This window comes from Xenopus laevis, chromosome 1L, assembly GCF_017654675.1.
Source record: "Xenopus laevis strain J_2021 chromosome 1L, Xenopus_laevis_v10.1, whole genome shotgun sequence".
Classification (NCBI taxonomy): Eukaryota; Metazoa; Chordata; class Amphibia; order Anura; family Pipidae; genus Xenopus; species Xenopus laevis.
In genome coordinates, this window is record NC_054371.1 from 213303735 (window position 1) to 213316410 (window position 12676).

Consider the following 12676-nt stretch of genomic DNA (forward strand, 5'->3'; position numbering starts at 1 on the left):
AAGTCACTGATTGGTTACTGCCTGGAAACCAAGAGAGCTAAAAAGCAGGAAGTGGTGTTCTGACTATTGTTAGACATCTAGTCTTTATACATTACAGTTTTGGCTAACTGAATTATAACTTTTTTTTATTTAGCACAGCTATCTTATTTGCCCAGTTTTTATTTTATACTGAACAATTCCTTTAAACGAATGAAAATATCATGTAGTGTTGCCCTGCACTGGTAAAACTGATGTGTTTGCTTCAGAAACACTACTATAGTTCATATAAACAAGCTGCTGTGTAGCAATGGGGGAAACTGAAAAAAGTCTTTATGGCACAGGTTAAATAGTGGATAACAGATAACACCATTATGTTCTACAGAGCTTATCTGCTGTGTAACCTGAGTGTTTCTCATTTGAATGGCTGCCCCCATTGCTACATATGCAGCTTTTTGTTTTCACTGGCCCCAATAAAGAATACCAATACAACTGTAATTGGCTTTCCCAAACAGAGAGAAGCTTTAGATAAGCAGGTTTCTCCTTTTGCTTCTCCTGTAGGTAAAGGGCCTCCAGCATGTCCCTCTAGTCGGGTTGCCACCTGGCCGATATTTTACCGGCCTAGCCGGTAAAACACCTGCCAGGGCCGGGGCCAGTATTACAAATTTACCGGCAATGTAGCTGCTGGTAATTTGTAATACCATTTACAAAATCCCTTGCCCGCGAATGAAAACGTACATTTTCGTCTGCTTCAGGCGGTGCCCCCGCCCCGTTTGTGATGCTACCCACCGTGGCCCCCCCTTTTGTGGTGCCCCTCATCGGCTCCGCCCCTTTTGCATCACGTCCCGCCCCTTTATTTTCCATCCCCACCACTGGCCGGTAATCTTTTTTTTTTTATAAAATATCCATGTACATTATGGGGCATATTAACATTGGAGACAAACGTTACTGGTTGTGACCCATAGCAGCCAGTCCGATCTTTGCTATTGTTTCCTAACTAGGCTGATTGGTTGCTATGGGCAGCATCACAGTTGATGACTTTCTTCAATCTTTTACACAACATGATAAATAGGCCCCCTAAAACATTAATAATTTTCACTAATAGGCTGCTTTCTTAAGAAACGGAGAACCTGTTGCTTTTTAATACTAACAGACTAGTAAAGCACAAATATGGCAGCCCCCTCGTGGAGGAACATGGGAGGGCTGAGCATTTGGATAAGAAATCTAAAAATATCAGGCAAGTTTTATTTCTGGTTTCAGTCTTTTGTGGTGCTTGTGTATAGTGTAGGGATGCACCGAATTCGGGATTCGGCCTTTTTCAGCAGGATCCGGATTCGGTCGAAGCCTTCTGCCTGGCCGAACTGAATCCTAATTTGCATATGTAAATTAGGGGTGGGTAGGGAAAGCACGTGACTTTTCGTCACAAAAGAGGAATTTTTTTCCAATTTTTCCTTTCCTGAACCTAATTAGCATATGTAAATTAGGATTTGGTTCGGTATTCGGCTAAATCTTTCACAGAGGATTCGGCCGAATCCCAAAAAGTGGATTCAGTGCATCCCTAGTATAGTGTAACCAAAGGGCACACTCCGCAGTCTTTGTTGGAACTCTGGTTTCACAATATACTCAGACTAAAATGTATTTAGATTGACTCATCACCACATTCCCCCAATAGTCACATAGACAAAGTGGTTCCTAATTTGCTCAGACCACAGTCCGGTCAGCACAAACGCCTTTTCTGGTCCACAGTTTTGAGCAGTCACATCTTATGATTGCCCAGTGAAATAGTGCCCCTGACTGAACTACCACCTGTCATTCCCAATCCTAGCATTGGATATTGGTCTGTGCCTCAATTTTTGTCTCACTTTCCAAGAAGGTTGCAGAGCTGACCTGAAGCACATTCAGATGTCTGTGTGTAGAACCTTTGAGCTGACCTCAAAGGTTCCACACACAGACATCTGAATGTGCTTCTATTGAAATGCAAGCTCAGTTTGTCAAAGTACATGCATTCAATTTGTTCTTTTTTTTGTATACATGAGCATTTTGTGCAATGCGCCACTGGCCAAATACAGTTGGGTACCGCAGGTTTTTGCGGGTAACCCGCTGGGGACCCACAGGTACCTGACCCGCTGCAGGACTCTACACTGACTTAAAGGAATGGTAACATCAAAAAATTAAAGTGTCTTAAAGTAATACAAATATAATGTACTGTTGCCCTGCACTGGTAAAACTGATGTGTTTGCTTCAGAAACACTACTATAGTTTATATAAATAAGCTGCTGTGTAGCAATGGGGGCAGCCATTCAAAGGAGAAAAGGCTCAGGTTACACAGCAGATAAGCTCTGTTGAACATAATAGTGTTATCTGTTATCCACTATTGAACCTGTGCCATTTAGAATTTTTTCAATTTCCACCATTGCTACACAGCAGCTTGTTTATATGAACTATAGTAGTGTTTCTGAAGCAAACACATAATTTTTTACCAGTGCAGGGCAACACTACATGATATTTTCATTACTTTAACACACTTTCATTTTTTGGTGTTACTGTTCCATTAAGCCTACTAGAAAATCATGTAAACATTAAGGGGCATATTTATAAGGGTCGATTTGAAAATTAGAATTTTCGAGTTTTTTTATGGTCAAAACTGTAAAATTCAACTAGGGAGTTATGCAAATTCAATTCGAGTTTTTTTAAAAAATTTTGAATTTGATTTTCGAAAACTATCATACTCTGGCCCTTTAAGAACTCAAATTTGACTATTCGTCACCTAAAACCTGCCGAATTGCTGTACAAGTCAATGGGAGATGTCCTGGGATCAATTTGGAGTTGTTTGCAGCCTTCCTGACGTTCAAGTTTTTTTCAGAGAAAAAACTCAAATCGGGTTTTCGGGTCAATTACATTCATCTGAGTTGAAAATTTTTTATTTTTTAATAAATTTCGAATGGTTGAATTTTGAATTTGTGGGACTTTAGGGGAGTTTTTTTAAAAACTGAATTTGAAATTCAACCTTTGATAAATGTGCCTCCAAATAAACCCAATAGGCTGGTTTTGCTTCCAATAAGGATTATTTATATCTTAGTTGGGATCAAGTACAAGGTACTGTTTTATTATTACAGAGGAAAAGGAAATAATTTTTACAAATGTGGATTATTTAAATAAAATGTAAAGTGGAGTTTTCTGGATAGCGAGTTTCCGGATAACGGATACCTATTATCATCTGTTTTATTTTCCAGGTTTTTAAACAGTCCCAGTTTGTCAGAATTAATGAAATGCCATGTCCGATGTATTTTTTTTTTTAATGATTTTTTATCAACTTTTTGCAATGTGACTTTTTTTAAAAAAACTTAATTTTTAATTTTCAGGACAAAAGTGCAGTGGCATTTATATGCAATGTCTCAAAGTGCATTGTGTACATAGCAATAAACAGATATTCTTTGTTATTAGTCAACCATATACATATCATTGATGTCAGTACTTGCTGCTGCATTTTATACGTGAAGTGGTTGTTAAACCAGGGTGGGGGGGTGGTAATTTTAGGGGAAAAAGGAGGGGCAAAGCTTATCAAGTCCCTAACGTTGTATCTTATAAGGAATGTAGCATGCCCTGTCTATACAACCAAGCATTCCAAGCTTTCTATAACTTTTTCATATTGCTATTTAGTAAGGTTGTTAGTTTTTCCATCCATGTGGTCCAACTATAGTCTTCTTTTGATTTCTAGTAGCATAGGAGGCCTTCTTCTCCATATTTTTGCTATGAGGCACAGAGTCGGACTGGCTTGTCGGGGCACCGGGTAAAACCCCGGTGGGCCTCGGAGCTAGTGGGTCCCGGCATTGGTAGGCCCTCAAATTAAATTGGTAATGCAGCGTGCATCCTGAGGCAAAGCCATCTGTGAGTACCAGTGGGCCCACTGCCTCCCGGGTCCAGGCCCAACTGCCTGGTTGCCAACCTGCCCATCCACCCTCCCTCTTCGCTCACACAGTGGCACATCCTGTATTAGCAGAGCGGACCAATTCACCCAGCTGGATATGGATACCGACATTGTGTGCTGCACCATCGTGCTCTGCATCTGTTGTCGCTAACTTTCTGGTCCTGACCTGACACAATGTCCTCCTAGCCTGCCCAAGAGGAGTTAGTGCGCATGTGCAGGAAGAAGTGAGAGCAGCTCTGGAAAGTGGATGGTCATAGCTCTGCTTCCTGAACCCCCTTCTGACCCACCCCCTTGCCACTGCGAGCAGGAAAAAAAGGTAGGCAAGGGGGCCTGCAGTGTCTTCGCCACTGAGGTGAGGGGCCCGAAGCAGCAGCCCCGATGGGCCCCAGGCCTCCCAGTCCGACACTGATGAGGCATCTCCTCAGCAGCCATAGATGCATGCTAGTGATGTGCAGGCTGTCCAGAAGCCCACGGGTTTGGGCCAACTTCCTCACTATATCCTTAGGTGAGTTGGGCTGAACTTTAAAAGGCAAAAATCGGGAAAGACTTACTGTTTAGTGAAAAAACTCTAGGCCGACATGTTTTGTGTCAAAGGTGGGCACACACTCATGGGCTGTCGGTCTCCCCTCTACAAAATCTTTTTAAAGGAGGGATAATGTCATTATCCCTCCTTTTAAACGATTGTGTAGAGGGGAGACCAACATCCTATGAGTGAGTGCCCAGTTTTGGCACAAAACGCATCGGGCTAGAGTTTATCCTAAACTCCTAATAAAGTTTTTTCATTTTTATAATATTTTGGATCCGTCTTCACTAAACAGTAAGTCCCGATTTTTGCCTTTTGAAATTATTCAACTATGTACAACCCTTGGACTGGGGGTACTTTGGGATGTGACTATTGTGTATAATTTTTGATAGAAAAATGGAAGTGTGTGCTGTCACAAGGAAAAATATTCAATATAGGTGGTACCACTCTAAATACAAAAAAATATTATGGTAATGTTAAGTAAATAGCAAGGAGATTCACTCACAGTTCACCTCAGTCCCAAGGTGCAAAATCCAAGACACTAGATCCAAAAAAGTAGAATATTTATTAGGACATAAAGCCTAATGCGTTTCGTGCACGAAACGCGTTAGGTTTTATGTCCTAATAAATTTTCTACTTTTTTTAGCATTATTATTATTATTGGAGATCCTCACACTCTTCCTTTTGGATCTAGTGTCTTATAATTTTTGATACCCTTGAATAAGACATTTGTGACTTTAATTAGACTTTGAATTGCAGTAAGAAAAGTGGAGGCACACACCACAGCAATATTTCACATTTAGTTAGGCTGAACTTTAGCTTCTGTTCTTCTGCCCCACTTCCGACTTTTTATATACTCGTACAGGCTCCGCCCCTTTCATGACATCACAGCGGGGCAGACTGTGGTATATAAAGGGGAGATCGCAGGGTTAGAGTTGGATTTGGGTGTTGCCAGATAAGGTTTAGGGTTGGTTTGAATTTTAGTCGACCAGCACATCATTAATGTACACAGGATCGGTATTCACTGTTTGTGAGCTGGACGCTGGTCAGGTTTGCAGAGAAGAGCAAGCCAGGGGTTGGGGTCCCGGTTAGTAGCCAGAGCTTCATCTGTAAGTGTAAATATATTGATACATATTGTTTTAAATTAAGGGGCAATTCCACCACATGCATCTCGTCCGCGAAGTCTCTGCAGTCTCTTGATGATTATGCTTTTTCATAAGACACAGAAATATATGGTAAATTCAAAAACCTGTTATTGCCCCTGCGGCTGGGAAATGTCCAGCAAACCAATTTCCTGTAATGTGCCCTCTTGAAAAATGAAAATAAAATGTAAAAAAAAGCTACATATTGTTATTCTACTTTTTATTGCTTGTCGTTCTATTCAGGCCCTCTTCTATTCATATCCCAGTCTCAAACAATGCATGGCTGGCTGCTAGGATAATTTGAACTGTAGCAACCAGATTGCTGTAACTGCAAACTGGAGAGCTGCTGAATAAAAAGCTAAAACCTCAAAACCCACAAATAAACTATGAAAATAAATTGCTAATTGTCTTAGAATATCATACAACATAGTAAAATAATATCTGTCCTTGCAGATGTTACATTTGATCATAAAGAAGCTCACATCATACAGCTGCTGGCACACACAGTACATTGAAGCTGCTCAACTCAACTCTTCAGCCCAGACCTCCCACACAAGCCTGAAAGTGAGATCAGCTGACACAACATTACATTTACCAGCATTCGTCATTTGGCCACCATATAAGGATATCTGATCTTTGTGTTCTAGTTATATTATATGTAACGTTTACTAATTCAATATATTGTACAGTGCATTGCAATCTAACCTATGCTGATCTGAGGTGTTGCTTTGATAACCAGCAAAGAAATGGGAAGAGGGTAAAGAAACACACTTGTTTTTACTTAATTCATTACTGTCTGGACCTTCAGACCCCAGTGATGCTCTGGCTAGGGGCCCAATTGATGGCAACATGAATCCTTCAGTACATCACAAATTATGGACCCCAAACGTAGTGTCCAGAATTCAGCCGAACATTTTTAGCAGAATTAAACCAAATCCAAGAGCTTGGCCAAGCTGTATGCGGACCCTGCAAAATTCATGTGCACGAGCATCAAAAATGTATGCCTGTGTTCCTAGCACGACGAGGGCATCCATTGCGGAGGATTCAGGATTTGGCCAGATCCTGATTTAGTGGGTTCAGTGCATCCCTAATATTTAGCAAGGTCTTACGAACCAAGTAGAATGAGGCAGTGCCGGGCCAGGCCAGTCAGGCGCCCTAGGGAACCTGGCCGGTTGCTGCATCAAATAGGCGTGCACGCTCACAGCCAGTGAGGAGAAATGGGGACCTAGGGGTAAGAAGCAGAGAAGGTACATGCCTGGTGCCCCCCCCCCCAGCTTTGTGCTCTAGGCAAGTGCCTACTGTGCCTACCCCTGAATCAAACAAAAGCACCTATCCTGGAAAGCTACTGCCACAGGCAATTGGGGACAGACAGGGCCGGATTTACATAGTGGAAAACCCTAGGCACGCTGATGTTCGTCGCACCATCCCCTCCCTTTTATTCGCGCAAATATTCAACCTTCGGGACCAAAGTAATGGGGATTGGTGCATGGAAAATTCAAAAAACGATTTTATCACTGTGTGTCTGAACCAATGTGGGTGTGGTTGGGCAGCATGCCGCCCCCTAAAATTCTGCTGCCCTGGCGGCCTCTCCACAAATCCAGGCCTGGGGACAGAAAGATGTACTGTAATACTCCCAAATTGTGGATGCCCTATGCAGCAAAAAAGTAGGTAGTCCTGGGAGGAGCTTGGGCAGATCGGGCTCCCACAGAACCTATGGGGGCAACTTTGTAGTAAGGGGCCCCATGAGCTCTGGTTGAGGTCCTGTACAGGATTCCCACCTTCTGGACATGACAGAAATGTCAGCCAGCCCCACGTTAGGAGGGAGATAATAATCCACTCACAGCCTTTTCTAAAGCCTTCCCGTTATCATTTAGTGTGAAGAGAAATTCAGACGTGAAAACACCAGGACTGGATCATTATCTCCCTCATGACATGGAGCTGGTTGAGCTTACATAGATCCTATTTTGCGTAAATTCTGGACCATAGGGGGTGTTAATATTATTATCTGGGACCCTCACATTCAGGGTTGCCAGGTCTAATTTTGAAAACTAGCCAAAGTCAACTACAAAACCAGCCCAAAACTAGCAAAGAGGCACTTCAAAAGTAGCCCAAAAATAGCACAATATTTGCAGTGAAAATGAACACGTGAAAATATACAGTTTTCAAATTTTCGCTGTTTTGCAAATTTTTCCATGAAGCAAAATGGAACAGATTTGCCCGTCACCAGGGTTATAACGACAGCGGGGGGGGGGCTAATACATATACAATTTCATTAAATATTGGTAAAACATGTTAACCTCTATACATTTTGGTGACCAGCAGATTTTTGCTCCAAAATTTTTTGAAATTGAGTAAAGTCACAGGAAAATATGAGAATGCTTAAGAGGCTGGGGTACAGAGCCAAAATCTGATAACTGCCGACTTCTACACAAGTCAGTCCCATTGCATGCTGGGTATTGTAGTCTTCCATTAAACTTGACTGTTGGCAAATTGTTAAACAAAAACTACATTACCCAGCATACCCTGGGAGACGCAGGCTTTGCATATTAAGGTAAGAAAAACTTTGGGTTTACAAAGCAGCCAAAGGCCCCGCCTGGGTTTTAAATTAGTAGCCCAATTTGGCTGGAAAGCCGCCAACCTGGCTCACATTTCTGACGGCGGTCCTACTCATGTCACACGTGTACTATATCACAAACACATTCATTGCGCATCTATTCACGCCTATATCTTTTCCCAATCAAACATAGTCCAATAAACCAGCCATGACCGCCCTGCACTGTTACCCAATAGCCCAGTCCTGGTTTAGCCAATCCGCTAGCGGCATCCGGTCTCTGCCACACCCCCTTACAATCACAGACCAATAAGGCCCTGCGCATTACGCCTCCGCCTTCGATAAGTGACTGTAGCGTGCGCGTGCGTTGTCGTCCCCTGTTGCTAGGATACGTTCACCTTTTTTTTTTTCGTTCCCGCTAGCAGGCGAATTCTGTGCACGTGCAGGCCGGTTTGTCGGGAACGCGCGGCGATGCGCAGGCTCAGTTCGCTCATGAAGATGGCGGCGGATAAACAGAAGCATCATGACGGGAGGGTGAAGATCGGTCACTACATTCTGGGAGACACGCTTGGGGTGGGCACGTTTGGCAAAGTGAAAGGTATGTAAAGGCAAGGGGTGTGGAACTGGCCAGCTGGACAGAGGATTTTGAATGTGTGTGGGGAGATGACCGGGAAAGAAGGGGATAGGTGAGGGGAGCAGCCCTGAATACAGGGAACATGGTGTAAATACCTGCCACTGGGCGGGACTGCCTCCCCCTTCCCCCACGACATGGTGGTACTTTCCTGTTATCCCAGTTGCCTCATCTGTAGATTTCCGGGCTGTGCCAATACCTTTCCATTCCAGGGGGAGGTAAACGTGTAACAAAACAACCCAGTTATCAGAAAGAGGATTTGTATGTGAGGCAGGCTAGCCCTAAATCTAATGTCCTGTATCTTTGCAGTTGTTTCTTTCCCAAGTTATTAGTCATTTCCCTTCCCATGTTGCCCTTGCAAAAGGGTCACTCCACCCAAAATCAATAAAAAATGTCACTCTAAGCAACTTTTGTAATGTACAGTAATTAACTTTTATAATAAACAGTAATTAAACATTCTTTGTGGTTTCCAAGTTATAATTGTAATTGCTATGAGCAACAGTCTCTGGCCTTGTACTGCTAGTTCCGACTCCTGAAATGGGGCGGCTGAGGAACTGACTGGCTATATTGCTTCACGAGTCAGAAGTAAGGGATGAAAACAAGAAATCTTTCAGGTAGTCTGTTCCCTGCCTCAGACAGATGTAACCCTCTCCCTTCCCATCTGCCGTGACCCTGTTTTAGTGTTTTTAAATGGAATACAGCTTATCTTCCATTAAAGGGCATGCAAAAAAATAAAATCCCGCTTTTACTTTCTTCGATGAAAAAGAAACCTATCTCTAATATACTTTTAGTTTAAAAATATTTGTGTGCAGTTTTTATAAGAAAACTGTATGCAGTGAAATTCCCCCTTCTCAAGCAGCTTTGTTTGTTTCCCTGTAGAGCAGTCGTGGACTGTGTAGAGCTTTGTATTGGATTTTATTTTTGCCTTTACATCCCCTTTACGGTTTCCAACTCCAGCTGCAGGGAGAAAGATCAAAACAGATAAACTGAGATTCTATTTGGAGGAGTATTTTGCTGTAGTCGCTGGTTCCGCAGAGTTGGTGAAAGTTTATATTAAACAATACAAAAACTATAAAATCCACATTAGATTACATGACCCAGTACAGTCTGTATATTCTGATTATTAATCAGTCTTGCTGTATCGGCTTCTGGCAGATATTATTTGACTTGTGCTGTTTTGATAACTTATGACGATCCCTAAGCAGCCCAGACCACACTGAGCATGTGCACAGTCTTGGTCTTGCAAAAGTGTATAACAAAGTTACAAGATGGTGACCCTCTGTGGCCAACTTTGAAAGCATAAATCATTTGTTTTATTAGGCTTGTGGTGCAGTAAGTTAATTTTTATGTTTAGTATACAAAATACAGCATTTCTAGCCTTATTGTATTTTAGACTTTACTTCCCCTTTAAATATTTAAAATGATCTTTACACTTTCCAGGTTTTGATCAGTATATGTCGGTATCCCTTTAAAAAAAGCTTCCTGGCTCTAATTTAATGCGTTAAAACCTGTTTCCCTGCACATTACTTCTATCAGGCTCTGAGACCTATTCAGCCATGACTGGTGCCGCAGGGATTTTGGAACCTGAGCAGCTGCACATGAATTCTTTGCCTTAACCCCAAGCCTGATGTTATTGCTGCAACAGCTATTGCTGAAAAGGGACACATAACAGATCAGATGCAGGGGGGGTGTTAGCTGTGGCATGTTAAAGCTGTCTTTTTAAAGTGATATTGACACTGTGAAAACGGCAATGTGGTGGTATTACTTTAACTGGCACCAGATGCATAAAACAAAATGCATGTAAATCATAGGAAAATAAGTCTTTCAGTTGTTTCTAATCCTGTTAATTCCATGGTGGTGGAGCAGCCTGCTGTCTCCTAAACTTGAGCTTGTAGCACTAGAAAGCACAGGCACATATGCTATAATTCCACAGGTATAATAGGAAGATATATAATGTTATTCCAGAGCTGTGGAGTAAATCCTTTGACTCCTCAGTGTATGGTACCACCGAAGACTTTAAAGGAGAAACAAACACATACTAGAAATAAAAACCCTACCCTGCATAGACCGACCTCCCTTTTCCCCCACAGCCTAATTCCCCCCTGGGCAAATGACCCTACTTTTTTACTTACCCCTCTGTGCAGATCTGGCCTCGGGAGTTTATGGGCACCATCTTCTTTTTCAGTCTTCGGAATCTGAGCAGAGTTTTGGAATTTCTGAAATTTTCATGACTTACGGCGCATGCACAGTCATTCGTAACTGGAAATTTACTCCAACTGCGCATGTGCCGAAACTCCGCTCAGATGCTGAAGAAGACCGAAAAAAGAAGATGGCGCCTGTGAACTACCGAGGCCAAATCTGCACAGAGTAAGTAGAAAATTAGGGGCATTTGCCCAGTGGGGGCAGTTAGGCTGTGGGGGAGGAGGGAGATTGGTCTATGCAAGGTAGGGGGGTAGGGTTTTTTTTCTAGTATGGGTTTGTTTCTCCTTTAATGTGGGGCAGGAGGGAGGGGTTTTTCTAGAACAGTTTTTCTCCTTTAATATATTTTCCATGTTAATTGAAAGAAGTTAAGTACACGACATACAAGACATTTTATCACTGCCAAAACTTAAAAATATAAACTATATCTTTTGGTAATTCTAAATCAAAATTAAAGGTAAACTACATAAACCAAAAACATTTGTAAAATCTGAAACAATGTCTATATTAATTGAACCTGGCATATAGCTGCAGAATAGCTGTTAGTAGCTGTTGCAAAATATGAGCAGATTAGTCACCTTGGAGTTCCATGACCTGTATAAAAATACTAGTTCTTCAGCCTCATGCTTTTATATGGTCATGGAAGTGATGTCATCCGTTATAATCAATGTTTAGTGATGTAATATCTATCACATGACTCCCTGGATAAATGCACCCCTAAAGAAGTTCTATGCTGATATAGAGGCATGAGGCCTCTGTGCTTCTATAAGGCTAAAGAACTCCTTGGTTATTTTATAATAGGGGGGTACGTTATTCACTGGACAATTGGTGCTATTTAGGGTCACTGACACATTTACTATATAAAATAATATATCAGAAATATCTATAGGTTTAATACTTGCACCTTCCATTAGGTATCGAGCGGAGTCACAGCATTCTCAGAAAGCATGCCATAAATTTTTATTACACAATATGATTCCTGCTGCAGCCTTAATGCTTCAAATGGAAATGTCGGTATGAACAGATAGTCCGTTTTACCCTGTGTTTTTTTTATTTTATAGGCCTTAAAGGGGAAGTAAAGCCAAAATAACATTTTGCCCAACTAAAGGAAATGTAAATTTAAGCAGCTTTCCAACATACATTCATTAAACATTTTCTGTGGTTTTAAAGTTGTATGTAAATGTTATTGCACTGGTGGTTCTGACCAGGGCTGCCATCAGTAATCGGGGGGGGGGGCAGCTATTAAAGCACGAGTAACATCAATTATTTTTTTTTAAAAAATTAGTTCGTATAGAATGAAAAAAAAAAAAAAACAGGACAAATTAAACTTTTAAATCGCCAAGAAATAACTTACCGAAACTCCACTTTCGCTCCTCTTCAGAAAAGGCGATCCGGCAATCCATCGTGCCGCGCTCGATTTCTCCTCCCTGCTTTCCTTATAGGAGGTAGCCAGGGAGGAGAAATCGAGCGCCGCATGATGGATTGTCACCTTTTCTGAAGAGGAGCGCAAGCGGAGTTTCGGTAAGTTATTTCTTGATAAAGTGATTTTAAATTTTTTTTTTTTTTTTTTTTTAAAGGTTTTATTTATTGGTTTGTACAACAAGGTATTTGCCGATGGGCACAATACAACATTCCTTCTTCACACTGGAGACCGAACCATAGTTTTGCATTGTTCCAACAAAGCAGAGTGAATGAATGAACAAACCTTTTTAGCGATTTAAATGTT

The 12676-nt window shown here is 41.7% G+C and overlaps 1 protein-coding gene across 1 annotated transcript in view; it reads left to right on the forward strand.

The window, feature by feature from the left end:
* The first annotated feature begins 8588 nt into the window (after window positions 1–8588).
* Window positions 8589–12676, forward strand: part of prkaa1.L (protein kinase, AMP-activated, alpha 1 catalytic subunit L homeolog) — a 34532-nt gene continuing 30444 nt past the window's right edge. Inside the window, 1 exon segment of the mRNA NM_001094957.1 lies at window positions 8589–8718. Within this exon segment, the coding sequence (NP_001088426.1) occupies window positions 8592–8718 (127 nt within the window). The 5' untranslated portion in view covers window positions 8589–8591.